Source organism: Rosa rugosa, chromosome 5, assembly GCF_958449725.1.
Source record: "Rosa rugosa chromosome 5, drRosRugo1.1, whole genome shotgun sequence".
In the NCBI taxonomy this organism is placed as follows: domain Eukaryota; kingdom Viridiplantae; phylum Streptophyta; class Magnoliopsida; order Rosales; family Rosaceae; genus Rosa; species Rosa rugosa.
The window spans coordinates 341,870-355,213 of NC_084824.1; the positions used below are offsets into that span (position 1 = coordinate 341,870).

The window sequence follows — 13,344 nt, forward strand, 5'->3', positions numbered from 1 at the left end:
TTAGAAAATTACATACAAGTGTCATTTTGAAACTCTAATTAGCCATAAAGCCACCTAATTTTTTTTGTACATATAAGGCCATCTGCATTCACAAATTACTTCGTTCCTGACAATTTTACCCTTCTACCTAAGCCCAATCCCATCAGTTTTACATCGATCACAAATCCATCTCTCTCTCACTCTCTCCCCCCTCGATCACAGTCTCTCTCTCTCCTCGATCTCCGCCTCCGATTCCGGCGACCACCTGCACGACGCTCTCTCTCCTTGATCACAGATCACATCTTGGTCTACACCTCCACGCTCTCTCGGTCCCTCTCTCTCCTCAATCACAGATCACATCTTGGTCTGCACCTCCAATTTTGGAGACGACCGGCGCGGTGCTCTCTATCTCTCACTTTCATCGATCACGGATCTTCGTGACGCCGGCGTGATGGTGCTGCTCCACTCTAATTCGCCAAGAGGCTCGAGGCCAGGGACATCATCGAGATCAAGAACGCGGTGGATCTGAACCAACTAAGTACCTTCTGATTTGCTACCAATATCTTCCGATTTTCCAGATCTCCTACCTCCGTCGCTCAAAATCTTCTGGTGAAGGTACTTCAGAAATGGATTCCTATATACTTTTTTCTATTCTGTAATTTGAAATTGGAGCATGAATTGGAAAGATGAGTTTTAAAATTGTTTGATTTACATGGTAAGATTGATCAATCTGATGAAATTTTTGGTCTGAAATTTGTATAGGTTGTTGCAAGGTGTTGAATCGGTGCGACTATTTCTTTGTTTTCAGAAAACATAGAAAATCTCAAAGTTGCAATTGGTAGCTGCTCCAGAACCACATGTTTTCCCAACGATCCACTTGCATCATGCATGATTTTGATAAGAACTGATAACATGATTCATATGCCTCAATTCTTAATTGACTTTCCTACGTGTGTTGTGGGTTAATTGGTCACTGACTCATTGTAAAATGCAAAGATCTACCTATTGGCTTTATAAAACAGCAAAAGCCTTCAACACAACGAGAAAACCTATGTTAGTATCTTTCAAGCTGATGTTGGTGGGTTTTCTGTATTTATTTTGATTGATTTTTAAGTCAATAACTCTCCATAATTATTATAGTAATTTTTCAATATAGCAATAGTAGCTTTCTATGCCTACATTAGTATCTTTTTAAGTTAATGTTAGTAGCTTTTCTATTTTCCCAATGGCAGTAACATTTTAGTTTTGATTTTGATCGTATCTTTTACATTTTCACAACTTTGATAGTCTCTGATAATAGCTTTCTCAGTCTCTGGAAGTAACTTTTGTTATGCTTGGTAGTAGTTTTTGTTCTTCTTGGTAATAGCTTTTGGTGTTAATGAGAGTAATTTTTTGTGATGGTGAGAACAGCTTTTGTTGCTAGTGAGAGTAGCTTTCTAGTGTTGGTGACAGATTGACAGTAGCGTTTGTTGCTGGTGAGAGTAGTTTTTGGTGAGAGTAGTTTTTGGTGTTGATGACAGTAGCTTTTGTTGGTGGGGATAATAGCTTTTGGTTTTGAGGAGCGTAGCTTTTGTTGCTGATGAGAGTAGCTTTTTGTGACCTCACCGGAGGTTGCCGGAAATCTCACCAGTGTAGCTTTTATTGCTAGCGACAGTAGTTTTTGTTACTGGTGACAGTAGTTTTTGTGACCTCGCCGGAGGTTGCTGGAAATATCACCAGAGTAGCTTTTGTTGCTGTCGACAGTAGCTTTTGGTGTTAGTGACAGTAGCTTTTGTGGTCGCCGGAGTTCTCCGGAAGTTGGCCGGAGACTCGCCGGAGTTGACCAGAGACCTCGCCGGAGAGGAGAGAGAATGATTGTTGATTTTGTACTCTAGTGGCATTTATGTAAATATGCTGGTTTTTAATATCCAAAATATAACACCCTTTTTAATCTAGTGGCCTTATGAGGGAAAAAAACTAATTGATGGCCTTGTGGCTAAAAAAACATTCAAATATGCACTTACATGTAATTAACTCTAAATTTTTTTAATATATAAGGGGTAAATTGGTAAAAAAAATTCAGTTATGGAGAGCAAGCTCTCTTCTCTTACTAATTAATAGTATAGATTTTTTTTTTTTTTTTGCTAGAATGGCTGTTTTTTTATCTTCTCAAAAAAAAAAAATGACTGTTTTTGGAGAAGGATGACTGTTTCAGTGATGTTGTATATTAAAATTTAGAAGACCAGTCAGTCAGTCAGTCAATAGGCATAGGGAAAATTTGATGGTGTAATCTGAGTTCGTTAATAGAGAAACTTTGCTAATTTCTCTCTCAGTCTTTCAGACTACATAGAAGCTTTGAAAAAAAAAATCATTTCTGTTTAATTATTTTTTCTTTCTTTTAACTAATTTGGAAGTCGCAGATAAACATTGCCATTGAAGACTTGGATTCTGACTAGTAAAAATGAGAGTCTCTCACCTCTATATATAGGTCAGAGACTCAGCAAGTTCATGATCTATTTATTGACAAAACGGAAAAGGGAATATTGATGATATTAAAAATTAAAATGGTTTTGGTGGGAGACTCCTATCAGCCAAGAAGTGTTCTAAGAGGAGGAGCGCCTGCCTTGGTGCAAAAACTGGAACTTCATGACCTGCGCCTCTAATTGTCACAAACATAAGACCGTCGTATGCAACTGTCCATCCGCCAACCTACCAATATCACAGAGATTCATCAGTCGACTAATCAGTTTGTGACGCCATAAATGTGCAAATAATAAGAGGTAGTTGCTAGGACTCAGATGGAGGAAGGCCAAGGGTGAGTAAGTCGGTACCTGTTTGCTATTGTACCAAGGAGTCCAATCTTGCTTGATCTTCAATCCGAGTTTCTTCAACGCATATCTAGTTGATGTCACTGGAACTCTGCCATCAGTATCACCACTGCAGGTACATATATTCAGTACATGTATGTCAGCTAGAACAACTTCGATCATTCAAGTGAAAGAAGTAAATATATGTGACTATACATACCTATAAACCCAGACGCGGAGACCACCTTCTACAAGCTTTCGAATCACAGGAAGAACTGATGGCGGTGCATCCTTCCAGAAGGTGATGTTATCACTGCAGTGAGTCCACGGATAGGAAATGCCGGTGACATTGGCATGCAGAGCCTTTTGGACTTCTGGATTGTTCAAGTACAAATAAGTGTAATCTGATGCACAAGGGTCATACCCTTCTGGTCTTTTGCCCCGTCCTTCCTAAATATACATATATAGCAGCAATTATTCAATTAGTAAACTCAACTGTTAATATATTCAAGGTAGCCAGTCATGGTACTGTGACTCACAGCTCTAGAAAACAAAGCGGGAGCTCCTTCAATGGCGCGGAAGTGTTGCTGACTGGTGGGGACAGACAGAGTTTTATTATCATTGACACAAATGGGAGTGTACAAGCTGTACATGTCTATGATTTTGTACACCTCAAAGTACTCATCCATCAGCTTATTACACTCTTTGGATACGTTTTGCTCACTGAAGTTGCATTCTCTCCTAATGTCACTGTACAGCCGATCAGAAATCACCGCGTGATCCCACGCATAATCAATCAATCCTTTCTGATCTGATTCCTCGTCTATTGCTGCATTACCAATCTGCACGCATTGATAGCAGTACATGTTAATTACACGAGCATGTGTAAGATACTATATTGATGCAAGCAATTGATATATCTAGCTAGAATCCCTTGAATGATAAAAATGAACAAGCAACTTCACCCACCATGAATCCCTTGAAGTTTATATAGTTCTCCTTGGATGCTTTTTTGTTACGGTCGAAAATGAGCTCAGAGAGTTGTGGAACATAGTGCCCTGTAATCAGATTCGGCAAATAGAAACACATGACTGAGGATTGGTAGTAGACTAGTAGTTAATCAAAGTTGCATAACCGACCAAAAAAACACAAATGGATGTCTTGAATTGATGAAGAGTTTGTTGTAGCTGGTACGTGAAGGTACCTGCATAGCTTTCTCCAGTGATATAGAAGTCATGGGACTTGAATTGTGGAAACCTTTTAAACCAGTTGAGGAGAAAATTGTACGAATCCTCAGCTGACATTTCAAATAATATAGCTCATCAAACAGTCACAGCTATCTTGTATATTCAGACTAGACTAAATATCAGATCGAATATTCAAATTACATACCTGTAATGGTGTCCCCTAGTTCCTTGATATCATTGGTAGTATTGGTGTAAGAAAATCCGACACCCACAGGAGACTCCAAAAACAATAAATTGGCAGCTGCTCGAAAATGAAAAATACATATAGAGTGAGCTTAGTCTATATATCCATCATCATATGACAAACTCAAGGCATATACAGTCAGAATTGGAAAGACCAGTTAAAGTTCTTAATCGAATAACAGGAATGAGCAGCTAGCATACCATTGTTCCAGGTGTAAGGGTTGTACTTGAGCTTAGGTTTGGCGCCGTTTTGAGGGAAGAAAGGGCCTACCTCCTCTGCTGCTCCATACCCAATTGAGGAACATCCTGGACCTGAAAACCACACTCTCTTTCTGTCAGATTAGTTGGGTAATTGACTTTTCCACTAAGCCCAAACTAAATGGGCCATTTTGTTCCTACATCCTAGCTTAGGTTGGGCCCGCAACCGGTTGAAAAGCACCAAACTAGGCATATCTCTTCAATAATATTGGTTTATTTTCAATGATTTTTCTTTGAATTTTTTATTTATTTAAATGATAATTAATAGGGGAATTATTAACAAGACAGAGAATAAGTCAAAAAAAATGATTTATATAATTAATCACATTTCGGTTGAAATTATTATATTGCTTAGCTGTTGAAACCATTATTCAAGGATGCCATTGTTGATTTGTTGTAGGGTTTGACAGCTTCTTCTATTGAAGTTACACCTATACATGCATTTATAATATTCACTACTAGGTGACGTCCTCTTAACATATATTTCATCTCATGCATGATATCTTGACTCTATCACATGAATTTTACGATGTATTCATATACACGCATATATTTCTATATATTGAATCTGGATCAAGCATTTACAAGAACAAGTAGAGACCATACAAATTGTCTTTGCTTGGTAGCTAATAATAGCTAGAATGATAGTAATGTATGATCATGACAGGTTGAAGTATTGCATGTAATTCTCCAAAAAAAAAGAAGTATTGCATGTGTTAACCACTACTGTTCGGGGGACCATATGTACATACGCAATACATGATCAATGAAATGCAAGTTGCAAAGCATATGCATAGAATTAATGAAGAAATTAAGGTCCTTAATTACGAAAAATTGTTCGAATAATTAACATTAATGTCAAGCAGATGATAGGGACGAGTAATATATCGATGGACTGATCGAGAGTCAGGGAGAGCAGTAGTGGATTGGATTGGATTGAATCGAATCGAATTGAGATAGGTATAGGTACCTCCATTGAGCCAAAGGACGAGTGGTTTTTTGTGAGGGCTTTTGACTGCTTCAAAGAACCAGTAGAAGAGGGCTCTTCCGTGAGTTTCGTTGACGGTTACGTAGCCTGCGTATTGGTCGAACTTCACCGGAGGCTGACCTGGCAGTCCGATCACTCTGTCTGCTTTCTGTACCTCAACATCATAATCTGATGTCCATGATGATCTTGCTCCAGTTTGCGTAGGGACTGATGCTGCTACGCACAAAGTAATAACCAGAAGAGACCGAACAAGACCAAGTTTCAGAGCCATTTATCTTTAAGATCAGAATCAGACCACTCACTGGCGTCTAGTATAGTCCAGCTTAGATATAAATAGAGAAAGAGAGACAGATATAGAATCAGAGGGTTGGAATATATGGTGGTCCAAATTTGAATAAAAACTGAGGGACCGAATATTAAACTTAGCAAGTCTACTCCACGGATAAGAGTGAAAATGAATGAATGAATAAGCGAGAGACAGAGAATGAATGCATGTCCGTCCGTGTGATCGGTTTATATATAGGAAATCATCATGACGCAGATCACAATACTCGCTTGTTTTCCTATTATTGCCTTTTCACACCCAACTAAAAGGAAGACTTAATTTCTTCTAATTATGTGTATTTATTGAATTATATCTTTTGAATCTCTTTTCAGAAAACTCGGCATTTACTTCTTGAATCTACTCATGCCCACCAACTGTTGTGATTTGGGTACGTACCACCCACCAATGACGATGCCCACCTAAGTCTTTATCCGGCCGGGGCTAATTAGCGTGATTTCATCATTCCATGTCTTTTTCTGTTCCTGTCAAATACCACTTGTATAAAAGTAGACAACACTTCAGTTTTACTTATATCTTTTCTTAATTGAAATGAGAAACAGCAACAGCAACAGCTAGGCTAGCTGTGGCTCCTTTAAGTGCTTGAGACTTTTAGAGAGTATAAGCTAGTCCTAAGCCGAGGGTCAAGGTATTGTATCCATTCATTCATTTTGACATATTCTAATATTCTATAGGATATATCAAGTTTGTTGCTTCATTCTACCGGAACCAAAGGGTAGTAACCGATCTTTATAAGCATAATTTGACTTTTTGACTGATAAATCTGCAACGTTTTGAAGTATACGTACAAAAGCCACACATGCATAAACACGAGAGAGAAAAGGGAACTGCTTGACCTAAGATGTACTTTTTACATGCGCGAAATCTAAGTTAAAGGCAATAATAATGTCATATCCAAATTAAAAGGCAGAAGGATCAAAACGTAGAACGCCAATGCATTGCTAGATAGCTAGCTAGCTAGATATGATGAAAGTTGATCGATTAGACAAAAATAAGATGAGAGGGAGAGATCTGCGGTTGGCTGGTGGCTCAGTCAATTGCTTTGATTTTTGAATTATCCAAGGGTGACAAAAATGTAAACAATATGATACAAGCAATCCAAGCTTGACCAAAGTGATCCACATTACATTGCATCAACATCACATATTTACATTACATTGCATCAACATCACATATTGGTATGTATAAAATATAAATCGTAATCCTATTAATTGACTGGGCTAGTTGATGGTAGCAATTTTGGATTTTAATTCCTACCTGATTCAAAATCAATCATTAACATATTTAGCTATCCCAAATTCCCAATATTTCATTGCTTGAAATAATGAGGTATTAAATGTAAATAATATTAATTTGTTTGCCAAAAATGGTTATAGACCCCTCAAAACAGCTTAATAGGTAATACCATAGTAGCAACCAGGCAGCTATCACGTCCCAAAATGAGAGAGAACTCTCAATCCCACCGTCAAAAAAGTCAACCCCAGCTCAACCCAAACACCCAATAGGCCAAATACTGTAAAAAACAAATACTAGGGTTCAAGGAATGAAATACAAATGAATTGGTCACCTTGTTATGAGGCTTCCATACGTATCCATCTATATTACACCAAAATCCAAGCACATTATTCAATACATAGTACGTAACTACATACACATACAGCCCACGATGCCATGACAATACATGGTTCCAATTAACAATAGTTACAATTTACAATACCCATAATTGTAACGACGTAGTCTCTATTCTTGTTATCCCTGTTGATCAATCCAAAGTTCCAAACACTAATTCTAAAATGTACATGAAAAAAAGAACATATATCACTGCTCTAAGAAAGAATTCGCCGACTCAAAGAAACCAAGACCGTGCCGTGACAAAGTGAGGCCTAAGGCAAAATTTAGAGAGACCTTACTAATAAATTTTTCTATTGAAAAAAAATATGTCAGAAAAGCAAAGTTCAAACTAAAACATAACAGATTATATAAACAAAATAAAAAGTAACAATGCTGATAAAGAACAATAGAACCTTATTTTTTAACCACAAAATTTTGGACTTTAGGCCTTGACAGTTTGTTACAATTTTATTAACTGTCTGAATTATGATTACGAAATTAGAACGGATGATGAAATTCATAATTGAGTAAGAGGAAGAGAAAGATTTTTTTTTTCTTCTTCTTTTTAAAAAAGAGGATTAAATGATTTCACTCCTACCCCCATGGTGACTCGGACCCATGACTTCGTCATTAGGTAGTGGATGCTCTAACCACTTGAGCTAACACCACTTCGTCAAGAGGAAGAGAAAGATTGTTTTTATGCGTCTATGAGAGTCTGTCAATGGCCTAAATAGACATAAAAGAAAGAAATGTTACCATTTGCCTTTGAAAGAATCAGAGGGGAATCAAAAATTCATGTTTCAGCAGCCAACGTTTCATTTTTGCCCAAATTGGTGAAAGTGAGAGCAAAACTTTTGGTTATCTTCTTTTCTAATCCCAAAGTGATGGAGAAAGAGGAAAGCTTGGGTGTTTACAAATACAAAAGAAAAAGAGGAAATTTTGAGGTCTCATGGAGTCACGGGTTTGATTTCATCGGCCTCGACGTCGTCTTCTACAAACTGTAGTTCTGTGTCTTTTTTCTTTTAGTATTTTTTTTTTAACATAGCATATATATATATATATATATATATATATATATATACAGATCCAATCCAGAGCGGAGCTCCGCTTTAAAATTAAAGTGTGAAGCTCCTTTCTTAGCCCTTGGATCAATTTACTTAAATCTAATGGACCACAACTTAATTATCTCTCTTAACCAGGGTTAAAACCCATGGGTTAACAAATAAGAAAAAGAAAAAGAAAAAAAAAGCAAACGCACAAATCTAGGGTTTTTCACTCTCATGACGTACGTCTCATCCTCTTCTCCTCTGCTGTGCTCGATCTTCTCCTCTGCTGTGCTCTTCTCATTCAAGACGTCTTAATAACTGGTATGCGTGTTCTCTTTCTTCCCTCGCTACCTACCCATTAATCTGTGTTCCTTTCGATCTTTTCAATAGATTTACCATATCAATCTTAAAGAATCATACGCAACTAGCAGCTGAAATTTATGTTTTCTCTATTGGATAGCTCCTTCACTTAGATTATGCTTTTCGTAACAAATTTTGGGATATAAGACTTTCTTCAAGATTCATAATTATGAGTTCATGAAGAAAAGCAACAGAGACAATTGAATTGAATAACGTTATGAATTAATTATGACGATGGGAGGTATTAATTTTCAAGTATTGCAATATATACAAACTGATGTTGGAATTTATCAGCTGTTTTTGTTTTGATTTTCGTACTTTTGGTTCGGTTTTGTGTAGAAAATGTCTTTAGATGATGAATAAACCCCGGTCAAGGCCGTATCACTGAAGGACGGTGAAAAGAAGAAGAAGAAGCACAGAGAGAAAGACAATGATGTGGACAAAGAGTACATGATTAAGCCCCAGAGCTCGACTCCCTCCTTGGACACCACTCAGTGGCCCATTCTGCACAAGAACTACGACCGCCTCAATGTTCGGATAGGACATTACACACCTCTTCCCACGAGGTTGTTGCTTGGATTAAACGCATCCTTCATGTTGAGAAGACTGGTCACAGCGGTACGGACTTGTCCCTTGAAGACCTCCTCAAGGACTGGTCCCTTGTATATACACCATCAACTAATTGTAAATGAGCTAGAAATTCTATGTTGTAGAATACGCAAAGGAAATAGTACAAGCTCTTGTTTTTTGATCAGCCTTTGTTTGCATGACATTATAGTCGCAGCAACACAGAAGGCAACCAACCCAAAATTGTTTCCAGAATAATCCCATATAAGGGGGGTTTACTGCATAAGTACTGCATAAGGGATATAAAGCAAACAATGCATAAATAATTATGACTTGTCTAAGTAAGGAAAAGGCATAACAATAGACTTGCAATAGATTCAGCATCTCTGAACAGTAACAATAGTAATAAATTAAACAATCCTACATGAGAAAATTGTTTAGCATTGCAGATGAGTGCATAATCAAACAAAATCGACAAGGGATGACAAATAATTTTTGACAATGATGCTTGGCTTGCTATGCAGACTCATCAACTCCTGTGCTGGAATACTCTTCCTCATCAGTACTCGGGTCACTTCTATCCTCTCTGCAAATCAAAAACAAGAAACCAAAAAAAATCATTAGGAATTGATATGCCGTCTGAGGGATAATGCAATATAAGTATTAGATACAACAACTAAATGCTTACCCAGTTTGAAGGATTGATATGTCGTTTTTATTCTTCAACTCAGGACAATTTCTTTTATCATGTTGCTGGTCATTTTTTTTACATCCATGACAAAATCTACCTTTACCATTTGCCTTCTTTGCAGCTTTCAATCTCCCCTTCTCTTTCCCTGCCTTCAATCTTTTCCCACATCCTTTGGCCCTTACTTGAACAGGTTCATTATAAATGTGTTGAGAAGGAAGACTTTTTTGTTCAGCTGGCACTATTGCAAACTTAACAGTCTCGCCATCAGCCACCATGGAATTATACTGCTCCAGAACACTCTTTAATGAATCTAAAAACAAACCACTTGCTTCTTCGCTACCCATAATCTTATCAATTACATCTACAGCATATTGGCATAACCGACTCCGCCTGGCAAGCAAATCTCTGTTATCTGTAATCTCCACACCGAGATCATCAAAAACTCTCTCAGCTTTTCCTGATTTCGTCCACCTCTTTAAGATGTATTGATCTGGCAATCTATCAACAAGTCGTATAAATATGAGAAATGCCATAATATGTCTACATGGTATCCCAGCCGTCTCAAATTTTTTGCAGCTACATGATACAAAATCTGACTCTTTGGCATAAATAATTTCACGACCCTTGGGGTTCTCCATTTTCTTTCTCAGTGCAATATACACCATATACGTATCATTCTCATGTGAGAACTCAAATCTATAATTGCAACACTGCGACAACTGATCATAAAATTCTTTAAAACATTCATGTGTGTAAACACGAGCCATTTGCTCTGCCATCTCAAAGGGTGAGGCAAAATTTGGCTTCTCATTGATGTCAACATGGTCCTCCATTAATTCCATATGTCGTTGACATGTGACAGCCCGATTAAACTGAACCATAAAATCTAGCAATGTGTTTTCTTTAGAAACAAACCTCTTGTAAAAAGCATGCCCACTTTCTGCTCGCTGACTACTTGACATCCCAGCTGAAAACATATGATTTACATATGCAGGCACCCATGTTGACCGAATATCATACATAGTTTTTAACTATCCATTATCACTTAAACCACTACTCTCAACAATCGATGTCCAGTTTGCATCAAACTCATATCTATTTTCTGAATTCCATATGCAATCTTGAAATTCATCATAATAACGAGTATATTTTCCTGGGTCTATTTTTTCAGAGAATTTATTTAGAATATGCTAGCTACAATACCTGTGAAATGTCTGTGGGAGTACTTCAGAGATAGCTTTAGTCATTGCTGGATCTTGATCAGTAATAATCATCTTCGGAGCATCACCTGGCATTGCATCCAAAAATTCTTTAAAGAACCATACAAAAGAATCAGTTGTCTCGTTGCTTAAGAATGCACAAGCCAAAATTATTGTCTGCCCATGATTATTTACTCCCACCAAAGGTGCAAAGATCAACGAATACGTGTTGGTGTTGTAAGTTGTGTCAAATATTACAACATCACCATAAAACTTGTAAGATCGTCTAGAAATTGCATCAGCCCAAAAGATATGGGTGATCCTGTTTTTGTTGTCAGACTCTATTTTGAAAATGAATGAAGGATCTTTTTCTTTCTCTAGCAGGAAGTACTCATGCAACATATCTCCATCATGCCCCTTCACTTCTTTGCGACAATCCCTTCTGTAGTTATAAATATCTTGTTGCAAGCACCCAATGTTTTCTAGTCCTCCTGAATGTACTCCAAGAAAGTCAAATTGTGTACATGTTGGCACATTGACTGCAGTCAGTTGCTTCGTTAATGATCTATGAACCAATGAAACCTCACGATGGATCTTTGTCAAATGTTTTCTTCGTGGGGTAGTTAAAGGATGGTTGTGACCCTCAACAAAAATAGTGACAACATATTTGCCGATCGTAGCACGTTTTACCACTACTATTCTTGCCTTGCACTTTGCTCTTGTTTGATTCCGATTTCTTTTCTTTCCTGTTAACTTTGATGTTCCTTCTTTAGAGCACACATACTCCTTTCTTACAATCACACCGTTCTTCTTCTCGCTTTTGCATAACTTTTGTAAAACGTCTCAACGTCTTCTAGTGTATGAAACTCTTGGTTCTTTACTGGAATCAGATCAACCTTCACTTGAGGACAATAAATAGCAGTATCATCGAAGCTTTGTTCCGACTCCATTTCACTTTGTTGGTTCTTTACAGGAATCATATCAACCTTCACTTGAGGACAATAAATTTCAGATGATACGTTAATTGAAGATGAAGAATGTGTCTAAAAAACTATGTGCTATACATTATGCACAGAACAAATAAATGTCAGCCATTCAGTATGTTCCATCACAATAACCATGCAATACTACTGACATATCAAAATGCGTAAATCAGACACAGACAACCAACTGATCGAATGTCATAACTCGACAAGGGTTCAACAAGCCTGCTCAATACATACCAATATTGGAAATCAAAGCAATCAAGCTGAAATAATTAAATATATAGAAAGCTACGTAAGAAGCAGTTACAATGTGTTTTCTAATACAATGTGTTTTCTTTAGGAGTAGTTTAATTGCTAATGCCACTCACTATATAAAAGATCTTAAACTCCAATCTATTTATGGTAATCTATACCTCCCATCGTCATAATTAATTCATAACGTTATTCAATTCAATTGTCTCTGTTGCTTTTCTTCATGAACTCATAATTATGAATCTTGAAGAAAGTCTTATATCCCAAAATTTGTTACGAAAAGCATAATCTAAGTGAAGGAGCTATCACGAAAAGCATAATCTAAGTGAAGGAGCTATCCAATAGAGAAAACATAAATTTCAGCTGCTAGTTGCGTATGATTCTTTAAGATTGATATGGTAAATCTATTGAAAAGATCGAAAGGAACACAGATTAATGGGTAGGTAGCGAGGGAAGAAAGAGAACACGCATACCAGTTATTAAGACGTCTTGAATGAGAAGAGCACAGCAGAGGAGAAGATCGAGCACAGCAGAGGAGAAGAGGATGAGACGTACGTCATGAGAGTGAAAAACCCTAGATTTGTGCGTTTGCTTTTTTTTTTTTTTTCTTTTTCTTATTTGTTAACCCATGGGTTTTAACCCTGGTTAAGAGAGATAATTAAGTTGTGGTCCATTAGATTTAAGTAAATTGATCCAAGGGCTAAGAAAGGAGCTTCACACTTTAATTTTAAAGCGGAGCTCCGCTCTGGATTGGATCTGTATATATATATATATATATATGCATTTTGAGATGGAGGCCTTCCCCAAACTGAGGCCCAAGGCCACCGGCAAGAGGGACGGCTCTGAAA

General features: G+C 37.3%; 2 protein-coding genes across 2 annotated transcripts; both read right to left on the reverse strand.

Annotated features, from left to right (window-relative positions):
* Nucleotides 1-2,379: 2,379 nt before the first annotated feature.
* Nucleotides 2,380-5,865, reverse strand: LOC133712589 (serine carboxypeptidase-like 34). Its single transcript, XM_062138698.1, has 9 exons — nucleotides 5,424-5,865; nucleotides 4,397-4,507; nucleotides 4,158-4,253; nucleotides 3,970-4,062; nucleotides 3,735-3,823; nucleotides 3,305-3,607; nucleotides 2,986-3,215; nucleotides 2,790-2,895; nucleotides 2,380-2,667 (listed from the first exon to the last, which is right to left on the reverse strand). Exons 1-9 carry the CDS (start codon nucleotides 5,710-5,712, stop codon nucleotides 2,518-2,520), a joined length of 1,467 nt encoding a protein of 488 aa, XP_061994682.1. The 5' UTR covers nucleotides 5,713-5,865; the 3' UTR covers nucleotides 2,380-2,517.
* A 4,019-nt stretch (nucleotides 5,866-9,884) lies between these two features.
* Nucleotides 9,885-11,081, reverse strand: LOC133708997 (protein FAR-RED IMPAIRED RESPONSE 1-like). The gene is made up of 2 exons (XM_062134592.1): nucleotides 10,057-11,081; nucleotides 9,885-9,954 (listed from the first exon to the last, which is right to left on the reverse strand). Exons 1-2 carry the CDS (start codon nucleotides 11,079-11,081, stop codon nucleotides 9,885-9,887), a joined length of 1,095 nt encoding a protein of 364 aa, XP_061990576.1.
* Nucleotides 11,082-13,344: the final 2,263 nt, after the last annotated feature.